The sequence below is a fragment of the Amblyomma maculatum genome, unplaced genomic scaffold (genome assembly GCF_055883805.1).
Source record: "Amblyomma maculatum isolate TAMU_Amacu unplaced genomic scaffold, ASM5588380v1 scaffold_13, whole genome shotgun sequence".
Lineage (NCBI taxonomy): Eukaryota > Metazoa > Arthropoda > Arachnida > Ixodida > Ixodidae > Amblyomma > Amblyomma maculatum.
This window is the reverse complement of record NW_028146738.1, coordinates 23480684-23501438: the sequence shown is the minus strand read 5'-3', so window position 1 is coordinate 23501438 and position 20755 is coordinate 23480684. Positions and strand designations below refer to the sequence as shown.

Genomic DNA, 20755 nt, shown 5'->3' with positions numbered 1-20755 from the left:
AGCACATTGAGGCAGTACACTCTCTGATCAGAGAGCGTACTGTCTAAATGTGCTCGAGTCTGCAATGGTTTTGTTAGAAATGCTGCAGATTTTCGCCGAGAATTTTTCGATAAGTGAACGCCCTCATTTTTATGTATGGACATGCTGAAAACCATGACAAGCAAGTGCAATGATGATTACATGCTGGCAAAAGTGATGTAATGAAAACTAATTTAAATCTGACCCACCAGACAAGAATTAGCCAGTTCTAAATGTAGTACAGAGTGGTGTCCATTTGAGTTTCCACACCCAAAGCTGTTACAATACAGTGACAGACAGCCTTTATCAAAATTTTAGAGCTCAGGGGGTCTACTTCTAAGCTACACTATGTGGCTCATAATGCATGCCCAGGTTTCCAATCTTGCTGAAGGCAAGAAGATTTTTCGTCCTACCCTCTCCAATGGCTAGGACTTCCATGATCGTTAAAGAAGTCATAATATACAGCCTAAAAGTGAACCCTCTGGGCTTCAAACTTTTGACAAAGGCTGTACATTTCACAAACAAATGCCTTGGTGGATTGCGATTACTAGTTCATCCATAGTCGTGCCATTCAGTGAAATGTACTTCATCGACGATGAGAAGCGAGTGTTGCTTTTCACTGCAGAATGTACTGGAGAGAATGTAAACAGTAATAAAAAATTACAAACACTTCTGAAAGAAAAAACACTGTGCACTTAACAAAAAATGAGCAATGTTTGCAAAGATGTGGTCATAAGGGAATAATATTTTTAGTTTTGGCTCACAAAGCATATGCAAACCAAAGATGAGCAGGTAATGGTAAGGTTCGTCTGCTAGATGGCACTTCTAGTTATTTCATGCGATTTTCAATGCTACATTAAAATTATAACACCTCCCTCCTTCGATACTGCAGAGCTTAATTCTTACAATATGAGGCACGATATTTACATTTTCACCCTAACCTCATGGTGCATTTTAGTCAGTGCTCATTTCCTTTCAACGGCAGACACAGAAGAGACACAAAGCGAAGTTAAACTCGATACTGTTGCTTGCACCTTCCTTAAAGACGTGTTAGCAAGCTGCTTGTCACAACCAGCCAAGAAGCCTAATGCCTTGACTCTGAGAAACCTCAGATGCATTTGAAAGACGGGTAAAAAGGTGCATACTTTTGGCACAGCCTACTTGCCTAAATCCTGGTATGGCATCATGAAGGCCATGTTCCTGAGGGCAACTGAGAGGCTGACCCAAAGAGGCAGCTGGAACAGCACCACCAGTGCTGCCTTCAGTGGATGGCAGTTGTCCCGCACCACCAGCCGCTGTAAATGCCGCTTGAACTGCACGAGTCGAGTGGGCTTTGTAAGTTCATTTCTCAGGAAGGAGGCAAAATTCAAGGTTCATTGAGACTGCAAGTCAAATTTGTTCATGTGTCCCTGACACATTGAGTTTGAAAGCTTTTCGGGGTGACTAACAAGTGCCACAAAAAGCCAGATGATTTTGGCTTTCGGGGTGTGATCTACAATCAAACATTCTGTACTTGGGAGCTAGGCATGGTTGAAAATGTGAAAAGCTGACTGGCTTGCCAGTCGCAGTCTCCAGGTCACATGCTCTCAGTTGAAAGCATATAAGCTCCAGCAGCAGAGGTGCAGCGGTGGCATAGCGGTAGAACATCCGCCTCGCATGCAAGAGGACCGGGATTCAAATCCCGGTGCCGCGCAATTCTCCACCGGAAGAAAAAAAAAAAAAAAAAAAAAAGTCCGCGTGTCCATGGAATTGCATACACAGGTTTGGGGTGCGACCTGATGCCGGTGAACACCTCCGGCAACGCACTCCCTCACCAGAACAGGAGTTGGCCACCCTGGTGCAGTAATTGGCCACAACCTCCTATGATAAGCTCCATAAAACCCCGGCCCTCAGTCACCAGCGGCTGCGGAACAACTGACCACGGCGGCGGTCAGACCTGTGACGCAGCAGGGGGTGCTAAGAAAGCCTGGCTCCGCTGGACAGGCCGCCATTGGAAACTGACCCTGGCAACGTTTAATGCTAGAACCCTAGCTAGTGAAGATAGTTTAGCAGTGCTGTTAGAGGAACTAGAGGGCATGAAATGGGATGTCATAGGGCTTAGTGAGGTTAGGAGGCCGAATGAAGCATATACTGTACTGAAGGATGGGCATGTACTGTGTTATCGAGGTTTACCAGAGAGGCGACAACTAGGTGTAGGTTTCCTTGTCAATAAGTATATAGCGGGTAATATAGATGAATTCTATAGTATTAATGAGAGGGTTGCAGGCATCGTAATTAGGCTTAATAAGCGGTATAAACTGAAGGTTGTACAGGCCTATGCACCTACATGTAGTTATGATGACCAGGCAGTTGAAAGCTTCTATGAAGATGTAGAATCGGCAATGCGAAAAGTAAAGACGCAGTATACTGTACTAATGGGCGACTTCAATGCCAAGGTAGGGAAAAAACAGGCAGGAGACAAGGCAGTAGGTGACTATGGCATTGGTTCTAGGAATAGCAGGGGGGAGTTACTAGTTGAGTTTGCAGAGCGCAATAACTTACGAATCATGAATACCTTCTTCAGCAAACGGAAGAACCGGAAATGGACATGGAAAAGTCCTAACGGAGAGACTAAAAATGAAATCGACTTCATAATGTGTTCAACCCCCGCCATTGTGCAGGATGTAGAGGTAATGGGGAAAGTGCGATGTAGTGACCACAGGATGGTGAGGTCCCGAATTAGCCTAAATCTGAAGAAGGAACGCAATAGATTAGTAAGAAAGAAACCCATCAACGAATTAGCGGTGAGGGGGAGGGCAGAAGAGTTCAGGATCTCGCTACAGAATAGGTATTCAGCTCTAACTGAGGATGGCGACATTACTCTAGAGGCAAGGAACAATAACTTCAGAGATATCATTACTGAGTGCGCGGTAGAAGTAGGCGGTAGGATAGTTAGAGAGGATACCGGTAAGCTGTCTAAGGAGACGAAAGATTTGATTAAGAAACGCCAGAGTATGAAAGCTTCCAATCCAACAGACCAGATCGAATTGGCCAAGATATCAAAGCTAATCAATAAGCGCAAGGTGGCCGATATAAGGAAGTATAACATAGAGAAAATTGAGCATGCTGTAAAGAACGGGGGAAGCCTTAAAGCGGTAAAGAAGAAATTGGGCATAGGCAAAAACCAGATGTATGCGATAAGGGACAAGGCTGGCAACGTCATCACTAATATGGACAAGATAGTCAAAGTAGCCGAGGAGTTCTATACAGATCTCTACAGTAGCCAAAGTAGTCAGGACCGTAATGAGATTGGCGGTAGGAAAAAACAGTCAGACGTTCCACCAGTGACGAAGGACGAGGTCAAGAAAGCACTAGAAACTATGAAAAGGGGGAAATCAGCTGGAGAGGATCAGATAACTACAGATTTGCTGAAGGACGGGGGGGATATCGTGCTAGAAAAACTGGCCACCCTGTATACGCAGTGCCTGGTGTCATCGATGGTACCGGAACCATGGAAGAATGCAAACATTATCCTCATTCACAAGAAAGGGGACTCTAAGGACCTTAAAAATTACAGACCAATCAGCTTACTGTCTGTTACATATAAGGTATTTACTAAGGTAATCGCTAATAGAATCAGGACAACCTTAGACTGCAATCAAGCAAAGGATCAAGCAGGGTTTCGGAAACGGTACTCTACTATTGATCATATCCATACCATCAATCAGGTGATAGAAAAATGCTCGGAATATAACCAGCCCCTATACATAGCATTCATTGATTACGAAAAAGCATTTGACTCAGTTGCAACCTTGGCGGTGATGCAGGCATTGCGAAATCAGGGGGTAGACGAGCCGTACGTGAAAGTGCTGGAAGATATATATAGTGGCTGCACAGCAACCATAGTTCTGCATAAAGAAAGCAACAAAATTCCCATAAAGAAAGGTGTTAGGCAAGGAGACACAATCTCCCCAGTACTATTCACAGCTTGTTTAGAGGAAGTATTCAGAGACTTGGAATGGGAGCAGTTAGGGATAAGGGTAGATGGAGAATACCTCAGTAATCTGCGATTTGCTGATGACATTGCCTTGCTAAGCAACTCGGGGGATGAACTGCAAATAATGATTGATGATCTAGACAGAAAAAGTAGAAAGGTAGGCTTGAAAATCAATATGCAGAAGACTAAGGTAATGTTCAACAGCCTCGGGAAGGAACAGCAGTTTACATTAGGTAGCGAATTACTGGAAGTAGTAGGCGAATATGTCTACTTAGGGCAGGTAGTAACCGCAGATCCGGACCATGAAAAGGAAATAACAAGAAGAATAAGATTGGGATGGAGCGCATTTGGCAAGCACTCGCAGATTATGACTAGCAGCTTACCGGTATCGCTCAAGAGGAAAGTATACAACAGTTGCATCTTGCCTGTACTCACCTATGGGGCTGAAACGTGGAGGCTAACCAAGAGAGTTCTACTTAAGTTGAGGACAACCCAGAGGGCTATGGAACGAAAAATGGTAGGGGTAACATTAGGAGATAGAAAGCGTGCAGAGTGGGTCAGAGAAATAACTCAAGTTACCGACATTCTAGTGGAAATTAAGAAGAAGAAATGGACATGGGCAGGACATGTAGTGCGAAGAGAGGATAACCGATGGTCGCTGAGGGTAACAAACTGGATTCCAAGGGAAGGAAAGCGTAGCAGGGGGCGGCAGAAAGTTAGGTGGGCGGATGAGATTAAGAAGTTCGCAGGGGTCAAGTGGATGCAGCTAGCACAGAACCGGGTTAAGTGGAGAAATATGGGAGAGGCCTTCGCCCTGCAGTGGGTATAATCAGGCTGCTGCTGATGATGATGATGATGAAGCTCCAGCAGGAAAGGACAGTGTTGGATGGCAAACTCAAAGCTTGTCTTTCCAAGAAGCCAACCAACAGGCCAGCAGTACAGCAAAAAAAAAAAAAAAAAAAGACAAACGGTAGCAAAGTGGGAGCAAAGGAAATAAAGACACTAAAAGAAGTGTAAAGGACAAGCTAAAATAAAACACCCTGATTAATCATCACTGGCAGTGATCACAGCTCAAAAAGCATGCCCTTGGCTGCTACCAGGAGCATGAATGACTGCTCTTTTTTTAGCACCAGCCATCCACTGAATACAGGACATGGGAATAAAGGAGAAAGAAGGGCACAGAGCATGCAAGGCTTCCAGGTATGGTAGGGCCAGATAATCTGTAGCTTCTTTCAAAAGAGTGTGATGGAGACAAAAAATAATATACACTGACACTTAAGACTGCTTACGTATAGGAATGCGAAAGCATTTTAGTCCTGTGGGTGAAACCTTTTCAAGTGAGGCTTTCTACATTTATTAACGTTCTTTCTGTTAGTACTATATTCAGTGTGTGCGTTTGAGCATTCCACACAGATAGCCACGCTTCAAGCGAGGTCTGGGAGCTTTATCTGCCGAAACCTCAGTATTGAAAGCATGCAATTAAAGGTATATGTCGTCGATTTAAATATCTATCACAAGCTAGCCTTCAACTTGACTAGCACATGTATGCTATATACAACGAGAAATCGTATATTGTGAGTTTCGATGTATATGTTCGAAAAACTGCTGCCACATGGAGGTCGGCTAGTAATGAGTAATGCAGAAGACTGGGCTAGTTGGTTTGCCATAATGAGGAGCTGTGCGCCAGGAATACACACAGACAAGAAGAAGAGACAAGCGCTTCATGTTTCTGTGTATTCTGGTGTGCAGCTCCTTAATTAATCAGTAACAAGTATGTGCAGACAAACAGCAGGTATACAGGATTGCCTGAAATGGCGGTGGCCGTGGTCACAAATCAATCTGGGTGCATGCAGTAATGCATTGTGGATGCTTGGATTGCTGTGTGTGTCATACAGCCACATGATGACATCATTCCATTTTTCTTGCCATCACTAAGACTTTAATGGCCATATCTTGGGCACGAACACTGCCGGCTTTTGTCGTAACTGGACGTACGATGTTTGCACATTAAAAAAGAAAAAGCAAATGCTCGGGATCTTTTGGATGAAGACCTCAGTATGTACAACCAGCGTCACTCTTGTGTACAGCACTGGAGCAGCTTTCACCAAGCAGTAAACACTAAAAATGTACAGCAGTCCATGGTTTTCTGGCTAAGTTGGTTGTGGCCACTTGGGCTTGTAAGTCTATGTGGCTATAATTTCACACAAGTGTTGCCTTTAATACATAGCAACTTTGTTAAGAGGGCAGCACACCGGTGCTCTACACAAGGTTAACACATGCAATACAGTTATGACCCAGAATGATTTGAAATAAAACTGCACATCAGTTTGTGCTTTGCTACAACTGAGTGTACCATGACGGCCTTAAACATGTGGGTTATACGTCATGCGTGTGCTGTGATAGATGCACAATTTTTCAGCCGAGTTGGGCTTGTACTGCTTTACGAAATGACTATGGACCACACGTTGCAGACTGCTGGTTACATTGAGCATGACATAACAGACTAATGAGTTTTAACAGGTTCAAACTGCAAAAACCCTACTTTATTGCCTTTGTGTTCCCCGCAGTAAATGTGCAGAAGCATCTCTACAAACTGAGAAGTATAAAACATGCCTGAGAACAGTGCTGTTGGCCAATAGGTGCAAAATTTATAAACAAAACGAATGCCAATAAGTCCTATAAGAAACCAAAATAAAATGTATAATTATGTGGCACAATTGCCACCTTTGCCAAAGTAACCAAACTGCCCTAACTTGTTCTCATGCTAGCAGCAGACTTAATATATTATCCAGTAGAGAATAGTGGTGGTGCAGGCTCATGTGCTCATTATTCTTGCCAAGGGTTGTAGTCACAGTGCTGCCAAAAGCTTTTTTTTTTTTGTTGTTATGTTTATGTTAGCTAATTGCTTTATTTTGGCAAAGATGGCAGACACTTCTGCCACAGACATTAAGAATACAAGTCTTAACACCTGGTCACGGTGGTGGAGAAATACAGAAGCACGTGTGCAAAAAGAGATTCTGCTCCACACCAAAGAACCCTATATGAATAATATCAACCCACAGCACTTCATTATGGCATCCCTTATAGTCAACATTTTTTTTAGGGTCATGTCACCTTTATTTTTGGTGACTGTGCCCTGCAAGTGACTCATTTTTCACGAGCCCAGTAGTCTGTATATCAGCTAAAGTCAAGAGTTTCATAATGCCTTACGAGCACTAAAATTTGTGCAGCAGAAATGGCAGGGCCTTTACTGCTCCCTTAATTCACAGGTGCGCAAACTTTCGGAAGGTACAAAGACAGGAACACGTCTCAGCACTAAAGTGTGCCCCTTCCTTCGTGGCACTACCCATAGCAACAATATACTAAGGGCTTTTTTAACGAAACAGGTAATTTTTGAAAGTTGTTAAAACACTTCGAAAACTACACATGCTCAGCTAGAGCCTAAACGTTATTCTTTTTAGATTCACCTTGCTTATGTACAGTGAATGCAGAATGTGTCTCACAAGGGCCATCAAAAGCTCCGACAGCATGTGTTCTTATTGCTGGTTTCCACATATTTGATACGAGCAGGGGACTGACTGAAAGAAGGAAAGAAATGAAAGAAAAGGAAAAAAAAAAAACTTAATGATAGCGCAAGAATACTATGCTCCTCTTCCAACGATCATTGAATGAGTTTGCCATAAGGAGCAAAGGAATCTTGTACATGTACAACCTGCAAAAATGTACCTGTCTGCAAAGAGTTATCGCTACATTTTCCACTCGTGCTGCAGATACGAAGTGCTAATTCTATAGACAATTTTGTGGAAATATGAAAGGGTATTTTACCCAGCTTATATGAGGCACAAACTTAACATATGATACTGCAACCATGAGAGTTAGGTTCACGCGAAAAATAAATCTCATGTTGTTCACAGTATTCTGTAACAGCAAATAAGGCTGCATTTGATGAAAATAGATGATGAGCAAATTAAGCACTCCACACATTTTTTAACACTATCACATCGCAAATGCTAGACAATGTATATAACTACAACGTTTAACAAGCATACGCTGAGCAACAATTTTGTGAAAATTTGTTTTCGAAGGCACTCATAAAATCGTCCAAAGCACCGCCTGCGCCTTTGTAACAGCGCCGAAAAACCGCTCATAATGCTGCATTTAATGACATTATGATCATGATAATTTCGTTCGAACAAAGAACGCGCTCACGCGAAACTGCACGAGAAACATACGTTTTTCTTGTAGAGATACCGTGCTTGCTTTTCGTTGAGATTGAACATGCGCACAGCTTGCGTTGTCTCGCGCTTCAACTCCTGGACAATGCCGGCCATTTCTCGATCCAGATTGGCGAACCTGGCCAGCACGTGGTGCTGGTATACGGCAAGAGGCAGCGTGACAACCACCCGGAGGGCCAGGGAAGTGACAACGATGGTCGTGCCCCACGACAACCCGCTCGTTGAGTGCACTGCATCCAACAAGTCTTGAGCATACGCTACAGGCGTCGACTGTGACAAAGTCTGCGCCCACGACTGTAGTGAAAAGCACCGAACCGCACACAAGCCGTGATACGTTGACGGCACTCCTTGCTGAAAGAGCTCTCTGCGCTCGGCGAATTGGAAAGAATACCGCAACAATGTACTGCGCGCGCCGCGATGAAACCACGTTCCTGCAAACCGAAACATGATTTCCACAACACTGACTTGTATTGGCTTCATTAAAAGCTAAGCCAACGATCATTGTACAGCTACAGTGCAATATTATTAATATTATATCTATGTATTATATAACCTCCTTGGCTTCACTTTTCCGCCGTGGCGCTCTCTTTTAGTTTTTTCTTCCTCCATGACCGACGAGCAGGCCGGTGGATGTAACGTTTAGGTCGTGGTTATTTGTGTGTTTTATGTGTTTTTTTTTTAATTTATTTGTTATATAATTGTTTGACTCCGCCGCGTCGCGCGGCGCTAGCGACCCGTTGCAAATAAGTGACTTTAGTTGCAAAGGGCCATGCATTGTACATAGACCTTGGTACAGCCATGTAGTACAGCCACCATCACCATCATCAGGCGGCGCGCCGCCGCTACCGCTTTATTGCCTACAGGCTACCGCTTCTTTTCCATGTGTTTTGGGACGTGCACGTGGTGATTTCCCGCCGCCGCTACAAGACGTAGGACCTGGCTGATTTTTGTACCGGTAACACATTCTGCTCTGATCAGACACTGATTTTATTCTGCAATTGTAGCCGTTAAAGCTTTGGTGGCAGCTTCAGTCACTAATGGCTACAAAAAGAGCGCGGTGATTGTTAAAGTTTCAGTGGGTTGTAGTACATTGCTTTAACCACCTTGTGTATTCAGATGGACACGGGATAGCGCCTGTCCTGTGTCCATCCTCTCTTTTGTGTTCGAATGTCGTGTGGCTATAAAGCTAACTGAAAAAGACTCCTTGAATAATCCTTGAATAACGCGTTTTATTGCCATGCTGTGCCGCAAGGGTTGTGCCGGACATGCTTGATTGAGCGAATCGCTACACCTCGAGCGGTCGGACGCGAGCATTAAAATTTGTAATAATTGCTTAACAACCCAATGTCCAAAAAGCAATCTGCCGAGTTCCGAAACTTCGCGGCGAAATCTGCGCGACAGCGCTTGATTCCATTAGACTGCCGTTTTGTATGCTTTCCAATGCTTTTGTAAATGGCTTGCCTTTTCTTTTATATGCCAAAAAAAAAAAAAAAAAAGAACTACAAATTTGCCTTACGCTAGGTATCCGCAGGAGCCCGTTTCGCAGGAGCCCGTAATGCTGAAATACAGCGAGTAAATATACCACATAAAGGTTTTATGGAAATTTGCGAATAGAAAACAGTGAAATGGCAGGCATCATGCTACAGTGAAATAAACAACAAATTACGATTTCTCAAACCAGTCATTAAGGAATGTAAATCGTGCAGTCATAAAAAGCGCTTCATTGAAGTCATTGTATGTCATCTCTGCATCGGGCACATTCGTATGACAGTTTCATTCTTGTGAAGAAGACAAGCCAGTATGTATAGGGTGTGAAGGTGACCTAACTATAAACCACATCTTACTTTCATGCACCAAACTGGAGAAACTAAGGGAAAAGTATTTACAGTTTTACAAGGAACAGATCCCTTTCCATTGCAGCCTGCTGCTGGAAGAGAAAGAAAGCACTAGTCCTGCATTTTTGTTTCCTAAAAAATGCGCTGAACAAGTTGTAGTACCTTAAAAACATTTTAGTCCTTATCCACAAAGTAAAAAACAAACCTTGATCTTGGTGCGTGATGGCCATAGTAGATGATGAGCCATAAACAAAACAACTCAAGTTGTTGGGTTGGGTTTCATGGTGCAATTAAGGCTATCATGCACCAAGAGCAAGGTTAAAAGGAGTTTTTGCTGCAAAAGTGTAAATGGATGTGCAAAAAATGTATACTCCATTTATAGCTCTTTCTTCTTAAATGTAAGGTGGGATGGCATGATTGTAAGAACTAATAAAATGCTTTCTTCACAATGCCTCGACTTTTGAGCATGTAATTAAAATGTGGTTGACAGTGAGTATTTGTCCACATTCTTCACAGTTGGGTTTGTATATGTTCATTAGTAAAAAGGTGTGTGTCCGATAGAAGGGCAGCATACAATGACTTCCATAAAACGTTGCTGATGTGCACTCAATTTCCGTTCTCCTAATGTGGGCTTTATGAGGTGTAATTTATTATTTTCTTGGTTACCCCACCTATACTGCCATTTATTCTTCTGTTTATGCTGTACTAACTTCATGCAATCCATGTGGCATGTTTACTTTCTTAGTAGCTTTGTTGCAAGCTAGTGTAGTGCATGTGTCTGCTCTCTCATTGCTGTCAATGCCTACGTGACGAATATTATGCTTCGTCCTTATGTTGTGATTCTTCATGTATTATGTCACCGAGTAGTTGCATGACAGCATTTCTGAAATTTAAAGCTGTATGCTCAGCGAATCTATGTAGATAACACTGTTCTCAATGCCCTCATTTTTTTTTCTGCAGCTACAAGGGTAGCTCAAGTAGTGTGGCTGACTCCGGGACTTATACATAGTAGTGAGAAATAAGTTGCAAGTTTTGTTGTGAAGAGCAGCAGTGCTTTATAAATATGTTTTATATGCAGATGGGGCAGTGTTAAAAGCTAAAGCGATTTGTGCTTGTAGCCTGGACACAAAAACGTTCTGTGTGACTTCACCCATTTCATAGAGTTGTGTCGCTCACTAACCATGCTTGCTAGCTGCGCTTGTACTGCGCTAGTTGAAACAACATAGAAAAGGAGCAAAAAAGACAAATGGTGTTTACAATAATATATTGTCCAAGTGCCTTGCATATTTGTATTTTACTAACTGCTACTTATGTTCCTTCTTTGCAAGTGTGTAGGCAATCTGCAGTTAGCAGTGGTTCCTCTGTATTGCAGCATCCATTGCTGCCAACGCCGGTGCTGAGTAACTTGGGACGGCCACGTAGCTTTCAAAGCAGCCGTCAGGCAGTCGAGCAAGGTGCTTTACATGATCATTCCTTACAGTTTTAAGGTCATTGAGAGTAATTTCAAGTGTTTTCAGCAACCGGTATTGCATCAAAGGTGCTGCCTATTTAAGGAAGCTCGTGTGTAAGTGTACAAGATGTAAAGGACGAGGAGCTTACATGAAGCATGCATGCGACATTGCATGCAACAGGTTCTTTTATTTATACTTGTTTATGGGCACATTTCATGCCTGTAGCCTCAGTCAATATATGCATGTGATAACAAGAATGAAGTTAAAAGGGTATCAGTTGGTTCCTTTTCTCTTTTGTGGCATATACAGTTTTCTCAGCCTTTTGCCCTGCAATTCATATTATGCGTTAAATTTGCTTTTGCAGCATAGATTGCGACAATGCTGCACAGGCCAGAGGCAGCTAGGCAAAGTCAAGCTGGTGGCATCGCTGCCTTTATGATTGAATCTCCAGCTTGGACCTAGCATGCTTCGTTGATATGCAGGCACCTTAATTGCACCTGCACAGAGTAAATGTTGTCAGAGCTGGTGAATGAGCAAGTGCTCAATGTGCTGCATCTGCTTTAGTGAATCAGTGTGCCACCTCCCACTTTCAGCCACTTTATAATCTTGCTGCTTGCTGTGAGGCTTCTCTTGGCCTCGAGATGAGCAGAGTCGCCACCCAGCAGCGTAGTGGCAAACCCTACCCAGTGTGGATGTGTGTTCGCGTCGCTTGCCAGTCTGAAGCGATTACGCGCACACGTGCGGCGTATACAAGAGTGCTTTTTGTTCGTTTCGTGGTTCCTGTGCGCTTTTGCTTACTTATCTGCCTCTTGCATTCGTTTCGTGGTTCCTGTGCGCTTTTGCTTACTTATCTGCCTCTTGCAAAAGAAATATGAACAGCCTATTACCCAATGCTCCAGTAAAAAAAAAAAAAATACTTGTCCATATCCAGTACGTCATGCTGGAAAAGACATATCATCAGTCGCGGTCTTCGGTACTTGAGATTCTTTGACAAGTGGTGTCTTAAACTAAGCGCTGCTGTCGTTAGGCGCCATGCCAAAGCAAAATAGGTTGCTGCCGTCAATACAATTTAATGCAAATGCTCAAAAATCGTATATTCCCGTTTCTGTTTGGAATACTGCAGCTACTGAAACATGCAACTGCGACTGCTGCATAGCAAAATCTAGTATATGAACAAGTCATTCTTTGCCTTCTGTATCCACGATAGAGTTGTTCGAGTACATTTCTTTTGCTTTTAAACCTCTGTCGCGGTGTCTCGGTGGTAGGGCGCTCGCTTGCTAATTTCGAGAACGGGGATTCGATCCTGGCCATTTCGAAAGGCGCTCCTCGTCAGTGGGATTTGACTGCACGTTAAACAATTTCATGTGATCAACGACACCGAGGTCCGCCTCTACATCATCTGTCATATAGCCGATGTCGCATGGCACGTTAAACACATATATGCATTTCATTTCTTCTTTTTTTTTTTTCTGCTGAAGGATTCTGCGCATCCGTAACAGTGGTAATGAGCACATTTCGCTTTAGAGAAATGCTGGAACGTTTGAGAAACAGATCTTTTCAGCACCTGTTACACTAAATATTACATAATTCACATAGATAATAGCCTGAGTAGTGTAATTTGTGGTTTCAGACTTCCTTTACTTCTAAGTCAAAGTAGTAGCTATAAGGCTGTACAGGAATGCTACCGAGTTCTCGGCGTCGACGAAGATGCCAACATGAGAGAGGTGAAAGAAGCTTTCGTCCAGTTAGCTCGGAAATACCACCCGGACAGCAGCAGCAAGGCAGCGAATGCGGCTAAGTTCGACAAAATCAAGAATGCCTACGAAACCGTTCGCGGATACCTGTCCAGCGACGCCGCTACAGCTTACGGCGATGTCTATGAAGTCCTGGAAAAAGATTTTGGGATAAAGCCAGGCCATCGAGCGGCTGGTGGAGTATCTGATCCAGGAGTCGATGTCTCGCGGCGAGTATATTGGTAGCCCGGCCATTATAGTCATAAGAACCCCTTTTCCTATGTGCAGTCTTTCAATTAAACTGCTTGTTTCTGACGAGGAGTAAAATAGCTCCATACGGGCTTATCCGTGGGTGTTGAGTTTGGCAATAAATACATATTTATAGTCACATGATAAGATGAACTTAATTTCTTTAAGGAGAGTTTTATATCCGGCACCTGTTTTGGAAGTAACCGACAGAACCACCTCAAGTCGCTGCTCAACAATAATTACAATGATAAAGAAATCTTCAGAAAATTAAAAAAATTTCATTAAATAAAGATAAAGAAAATTTCCATTCCCTCGCCTTTTCCGCCTCATTGTGATCAAGGAACCCGTAGGGGTTCCAAAACGTCTGCTTTTTTCATGTTGACTTGGTCAGTGACTAATTCTTTTTACTCAACTACCATGCCTGATCAGACGAACCTTCGTCGAACCCTTTACTAAAGAAATCTTTAGCCTTCAAAATTCCTTGCCAGAACATGACAGCGACCGTGCGCAGTTTTTTACGATGTCCTCTCAGCTACTGATCGTAGCTTGCATTTTAGCGTTACAGTAAATTAATTGCTGATAGTACTAAATTTTTTCGAATGTGTAAATTCTCCCACACAGTGACATTTATTGCCATTGTAAAAAAATCATTACACTACTAATTTACTATTTATCAACATCAGACATATCAGAAATCTTACTTTCCTTTGTTTCGGGAAATTGTTTTGTCATTCGAGCAGTGCTACACTACCAAATTCTCTGACATTGGCCGAAAGAAGCATTCGCCCATGCTTGCCCATGAGCTTGCCAAAGTGTCTACTCGGTGTTCTACACGTGGACAATCAGCTCTCCTGTGCGGCGAGATTTCCTGTACAGTGTCGGCATAATCTCATTTTTGGGGAATACTTGTGCCTGGTTGTCTAGCCAGAGTTGATGTCCACTCAGTCTACAGTAACCTGCCGGGCAGCACGTTGTCAGTGCTGCATTTCACCTGCCTAATCCTCGATTCAAGTGCGATATAATGAACCAGGCTGCCTCAATTCATTCTAAAGTACCGCAGGTCAGAGCACGAACCTTGATATCACTGTGCTTGGCACTAACTTTGCCGTTCTCACTCGTATAAGACGTGCACGCTGTTGAAAAGGCAACAAGTCATGTTCAGGCCCAAGTATCAGGCCTATGAGCTCCGTACAACGCAAAAAACGAGCAAAGCGATGCCAGTAAATCTAGAAGACTAGTGGTTGCGCGCCTTGTTTGCCTAAAATTCGGGCACTTTTTTTTTGTTGTTGTTGTTGTTTGCTGCATTGGCGATATCCACGAATTTTTTCTTTCTGCAGTATTCGAACACTCTAAACAGTAAATCGCTAATACATTGCATAAGGCACGTGTTCCCCACCAACAAATTCGCCGTAAACTCGGAAGCAGATATACGCAGCGTGCGTTTCCACGAGCGCCGCCGGCTGGCGACCCCCACTATCGGAGCGACGGTGGCATTGCCTCTAGGTCGATCTCGCAGCGAATATGTTGCCCACTGTGCTGCACTGTTTTTCTGCATCACGCTATATCTTGCTTGTCTGGTTGCTTGCTGTTTGCCTGACTTCTGTTGCTTTCAGGGAATGTGTCTGTGAAAACGTGTATAATGAAGATCTGCTATAAGAATGTGATGGAGAAAGCTAAATGTCAAATACCTCGGTATATCAACTTGGGAATCATTTTCTATTGACCAATTAATGTTGTCTCCCTTCTCGGCTTTAAAGTAAAACAATCCCTTTTCTCGACAAAAGAAAATCAGAGTTAATTGTCTCCATATCGCGAAACGGACTGCTGAACTATGCTGAGTCTCCATTCACAGCTCTGTTCAATCAAGAGGCGCAGAGTGGGTGCGCTGTCCTGCAGCAAAGCAACACTTAGCTGCAGTCCACGTCTGTCGCCAATATGTTTGTTGAAATTACGGTGGTGTAGTCTGCCTTGTACCCCTCACCATGCACCGACCTATACTGCGACCAGCTACCGGCCGCCCCATGACTGGTTACTGCACCTGTCTGTTCCAGCACTTCTAGGAAAATGCATTTTCCAGCTTATGCATACACTAATGTGAGGGTAAGATCCACACATCTGTATTAATCACTGCATGATGGATTGGTATAAACACTTCACACCAACCCATCTATTGCTGAAAGTTGCATAATATAAACACATAAATATCCGATGAATTGTTTCTACAGTCTTGTTGGGAGCCAATCTTTTGATGTTTGAGCCTCTTTTGTGACTGTAGCGAGGAGTCCGTTACGCAGCAATACTGGCACTTATTCTTTTGCTTCAGTTCCGTGCCAGTTGAAACGTCACATGAGCTCGATGAGACCATCTAAGCTGAGGTAGTGAATTCCAAATCAGTGAAAATGCTAACTTTTTAACTAAATTGTGGCAGTGACGATTAGCCCAAGCACTTGTTGGTCAACTGAGCATTGATACTCATGGCTACTTGATGGTGACACGTGTGGCGGCAAACTGTATTGCAGGTTGCATATACTTGGTGTTTCAGTGAGCGCTTGCAAAAATTCTAAACTTGTTTCATTAAAAAAAAAAAAATCTTTTCAGGATGCACATGCTGTCATAGTAATCAGCAGGAAAACTGCCTAAAATTTAATAATTAACTTGTATATTTACACATATTGGGGGTTAGTCGCACTGGAAAGTTGATAACGATAGACGACAATGCCACATCAGCTTTTGAAGAAACGAAAAAGTCATCCCTAAATACCTACGCAGTGAGGAAATCCGATGCTTTTTTTTTCTGTACAAAACAGAAACTGAGCTCATCAGGCATGCAGAAGTCCATTGCAAACTGCGTGTGTACATCGCCAAATGTGCACCGCCTTCGTTGCTGTACTGTGTCATGCACTTGCTTTTGTTTCAAGCAAAAACATTCACTATGTGGCTACTATTTTGATATTGACAAAGCAAACTGAAGTGAATGATGTGGTACACTGAACTGAGTAGTTTGTTTTGAATTTGGTACTGTAGTCAGTGGAGCATACTAGCAGGAGATATTTATTTTGCACTGGACTTGCTGCTCTCCTCATGTGCTTGGTTTTGTTTTTACGCTGGAAAAGAACTGCATTTCCTTGTGTTGCACAACTTTAGATGATTTTGTCTTCATTTCATTACTTGATATGGCATCGTCTGGTCCGTAGCTAGTCTTGTTGATACTAATCACAAGTATGTAATAACTGAATTGATTAGTGCATCCTGATTAGTATTTCTTTTATGTAACTGATATCCACTGCGGCCGAGAGTGTGTTCTTGAGAGTGTTCTCTATCTGAAAACCACATTTTAGTCATTCTGGAAAGTGCTCATGAAGCAGCCTGTGTGTTTTCTGTGCTAGCATGTGATGTCAGGAGTGCCGCGATTGGCACCACACGTAGCTTCCGCTAAGCTTCTACAGGGCAGCTGGCACTTGAATGGATTGCATAAGTAAGCAGGCTGCTGGTCCAGCAACATGGCAGTGTGACATCAGTGTGAGATATGTATAGTTAGGACTTGTCTTTCATTTTCTCATAGTCTTACCTTCATAACATGCGTTTAATGGTTTTTCATTGCAGTGCCATGAACAGAGGTGGGGGTGGAAACTTTCGAGGAGGCCGTGGAGGCTTCCGTGGTGGCAGTGGCGGCGGCGGTCGAGGAGGCGGGGACCGTGGTGGATTTGGGGGTCGAGGTGGTGGCCGGGGTGGTTTTGGCAGTCGGGGAGGGTTTGGCGGCGGCAGAGGTGGTTTCCGTGGAGGTTTTGACCAAGGGCCTCCCGAAGAAGTTGTCGGCAAGTAGCTTTCCCACGTTGCTCTACTAGCACTAAAGGCAAAAGAGGAGAGGGTTGTCAGAAGTAGTGTTTAACTTGAGGTGTATCTACGACAACTTAAAATCTAATTACGGCAGAAAGCTGAAAAGGGCAAAAAGTACTTTAACATGTGTTTGCTTGCATAACCTGTGCATATGTGCATATGTGCATTTTGTATATTTTCAATGTTTTATTTTTGGCATCTGGTTTTTGATATTCTATTTGAGCAGTCTTCCCTAGCTGTGTCAAAGTCACAAGGAATACTGAGGAGTTACCAGCTGCAGGAGGGTACTATTTTTAACACCCATTTTTGAGGGCCCTGTCGCAGTGGCTGCAGAGGTTAGGGTGCTCAACTGCTGAATTTAAGGACGCGGGATCAAATGCCGGCTGTGGTGGCCGCTTTTCAGTAGAGGTGAAAAGCAAGGTGGTGCCTATGTCAGGGCATACTCCAGTTGGACGAAAGTTTTGGAGACATCCACCTAATAGCATTCCTCATAGCTAGAGTTTCTTTGGAACTCAGTCAACCTAACCAGATCGAACCAAACATATTTCTGAGGCCTGTCATCTCCCAAGGATTATTACATGCACTGTCAAACAATACTTTTCTTGTGATACCTGTTGATGTTTTCACTTAGTTTTATTGTCATCATCAGAAAGGTCTGGGGGTCTGAAACATTGTCCTCATTGATTTCTAGAAATGCTTTTGGATGAGCTGGATACCCTTGTCAGCAGCTTGTTCTGTAAAATGTTCTTCATGCATACAGAACTTAGTTGCAAAAATTTAAGGTATAATGTTCAACTTCTAACGTTTCCTTGAACTCTGTCTTCGTCTTTATTCCCGTTAGCTTGGTTCCCCTTGGGACCATGCCCGTGTTACTGCTCACACCACGTCTAGTAGCTGCTGTTCGTGGTATTTATTTTGCCCTTGGCTGTGGTTTTTGATGTTCACTCGTACTGCATCACTTATTTTGCACCTAGTACAGTTATCACGGGCCCATACTTGATGCCTGTTCATCATATGCGTATGTATTTAAAGTGCACTTCACTGGCTTTAGACAATAAATATATATTGACTTTAGCCAATAAACGTGATTTGCAAAGTTGAAGAGCACCTTCAGAAACCCTCATTTCATAATTTGTGCTAAAGAGAGCCTCGTGTGTACTTTTTTTCCCGAGCTCAAAAAAAAAAGTATGCGGAATCAAAAAAGATTGCGTGACTATTGCATTTATGTGCCATGATTGTGCTGCTCTCAATCGTGATTTGAGCAAACGAAATCAGTTGTGGCCGTGACTCGACGGCTTCATTGCAGCGGTAGGCTGATATAGTAGTAGGATAAGCGACGGTGGTATTAATTGCTCTTTGCTTTCAGTAACTCTCTCTGAGCCATCCTGAAGTTGCGACTGTCCGTCTTTGGTTAGAAGGAGAGCATGCGCTGCTTTTCTTTTTCACAAATAATGCGGGAAGTGTGGCCTGGGAACTAGACGTTTTAGTTGATTTTCGATCATTTTATTACAGTAGAACCCCGTTATAGTAAACTTAGATATAGTAAAGTGAAACTGAAGCCCCACTTCATCTGCCATAGACAACTGTACACTTATTTCTCTTTATAGTAAAAGACATTTTGCCCCACCGTGGTACCCAAGGGTGCAAGATTGAATCCCAGTCGCTCGACTGCTATACCCAAGGATGCAGGATCGAATCCCAGTTGTGGTGGCTGCTTTTTGATGGAGGCGAAAAACAAGGCTCCCCTGTGCTGTGTAATGTCAGAACCCCGGGGAGGGTTGAAATTTCTGGAACCTTCTATTATGGCGCCTCGCATAGCTTGAGTCGCTTTGGGACATTAAACCGCTAAAACAAATGAAGCCAGTAAAGATGTTTTTGATAAAAATCAGTTATAGTAAAATGCATCTGGCCGCAGGGATGTACTTCCCACGATATCACATAACTACGCGTGCGCTACCTAGAATCATGAGGCAAATTTTTTTTTTTTTTGAAAAAAAAAAAAAAAAAAAAGCTGCATATTCTTTTTTTTAATGGCTTCACCACCAAGCTCACCAATCCTGAGGAGAAGGCAATTTTATGTAAGCCTTGCAGCCGTTTAGGAAAAAAAGGTAAAGCTGGCTATTAATGTGGAAAGTAGGCCCCGCAGTCTAATCAGAAAGTAGACTAGAATAAAAGTGGGGATGGGAAGAAACATCAAAGCATTTGCAGCGCCGGGCAGCGCAAAGCACGAGGCAGTGGTGGCAAGAAGTGAAGGTGTGGCATGTGCTGTTTCCCATCTGTTGCCTCTTAAATGACTGAAACAGTGGAACACAATGCCATGTTCATGCAAGGCCTTAGTTTTCACATGAAATCACACTGTTGTATTTATAGCCACGGTGCATTCTTGCTAAGAATTACTTTGACAAGTTCTAACAAAAAAATCTTATAACTGAAAAATACCAAAACTGCACAAAGAGATGATAAGAGAGGGATGGAAGGTATTTTTAGAGTGTTTCATAAACCAGGAAGCTGTATTTAGTAAGTAGATATTTAATTACCAGGCAGCATCTTCAAGACCATGTTATATCACTGACAACTAATACAGTAGAGACCCTGATATGGTAAACATTTTTGCCGGTCCAACTTTACTATAAAAACGTTCTAGTGTATTTATAATAATAATAATAGTAATAATAATAATTGGTTCACAGAAACAGAAAGGTGCAGTATCTGTCACACTTGGTTCTGTGGACACCTGAACCACGCCGTAAGGGAAGGGAGGAAGGTGGGCGTGAACATGGAGAGAAAGAGGAGCCATAGTGGAGGGCTACGGAGTAATTTCGACCACCTGGGGATCTTTAAGTGCACTGACATCGCGCAGCACCCGGACGCCTGTTCGTTTTGCCTCCTTTGAAACGCAGCTGCCGCGGTTGGGATCGAATCCGGGTACTCCGGCACAGTAGTTGGGCGTCTTACCACCGCACCACCACGGCGGGGCATTGGTCTTGTTTTTGACCTCTTATAATTTATACTTTTATTGCTGCTGTCGTTATTTTTCTTAATTTCGGGCATATAGATCGCGAGGGACGAAATGTCCTCATTGCAGTCTCCATAGGAATATGAGCTTGAGACCCCTGGTTTATACGCAGCCCGCATAGTAAGCATCATAGGCATGCTGTCTAAGAGATATTAAACAGAAGACTATATTGCGCATGCACTCACCTTCAGTCTGACTGCGTGTTCAGATATGTGCCTTCGAGTACAATGATGCCAACACTTTCTGCCCCTAAATTTTACACTGGAACAAAGCTGCCTGGCTGTGCAGTTTGCCTTTTGACAGATATTAATCAGTGTGTAGATTTGTATGCAACCTGAAGTGTCTGTATGGCAAGCGTCGATTTAGGAGGGAAGGGGGGCTTAATTTGCATCTTTAAGGGTCCGA

The 20755-nt window shown here is 43.2% G+C and overlaps 2 protein-coding genes across 3 annotated transcripts in view; one reads left to right on the top strand and one right to left on the bottom strand.

The window, feature by feature from the left end:
* LOC146172364 (cytochrome c oxidase assembly protein COX18, mitochondrial) overlaps positions 1-8724 on the bottom strand; it is a 41773-nt gene extending 33049 nt beyond the window's left edge. Inside the window, exons 1-2 of the mRNA XM_084585904.1 lie at positions 8227-8724; positions 1184-1331 (exon numbers count right to left, since the gene is read on the bottom strand). Coding sequence (XP_084442030.1) covers positions 1184-1331; positions 8227-8709 — 631 coding nt within the window. The 5' untranslated portion in view covers positions 8710-8724. The remainder of the gene's footprint in view (positions 1-1183; positions 1332-8226) is intronic.
* A 272-nt stretch (positions 8725-8996) lies between these two features.
* Gar1 (Gar1 ribonucleoprotein) overlaps positions 8997-20755 on the top strand; it is a 38775-nt gene continuing 27016 nt past the window's right edge. Inside the window, exons 1-3 of one of the 2 annotated variants that reach the window (XM_084585906.1) lie at positions 8997-9184; positions 11437-11518; positions 17101-17312. In XM_084585906.1, the coding sequence (XP_084442032.1) occupies positions 17105-17312 (208 nt within the window). In that variant the 5' untranslated portion in view covers positions 8997-9184; positions 11437-11518; positions 17101-17104. The remainder of the gene's footprint in view (positions 9185-11436; positions 11519-17100; positions 17313-20755) is intronic. The other variant, XM_084585905.1, reaches the window with a different exon arrangement.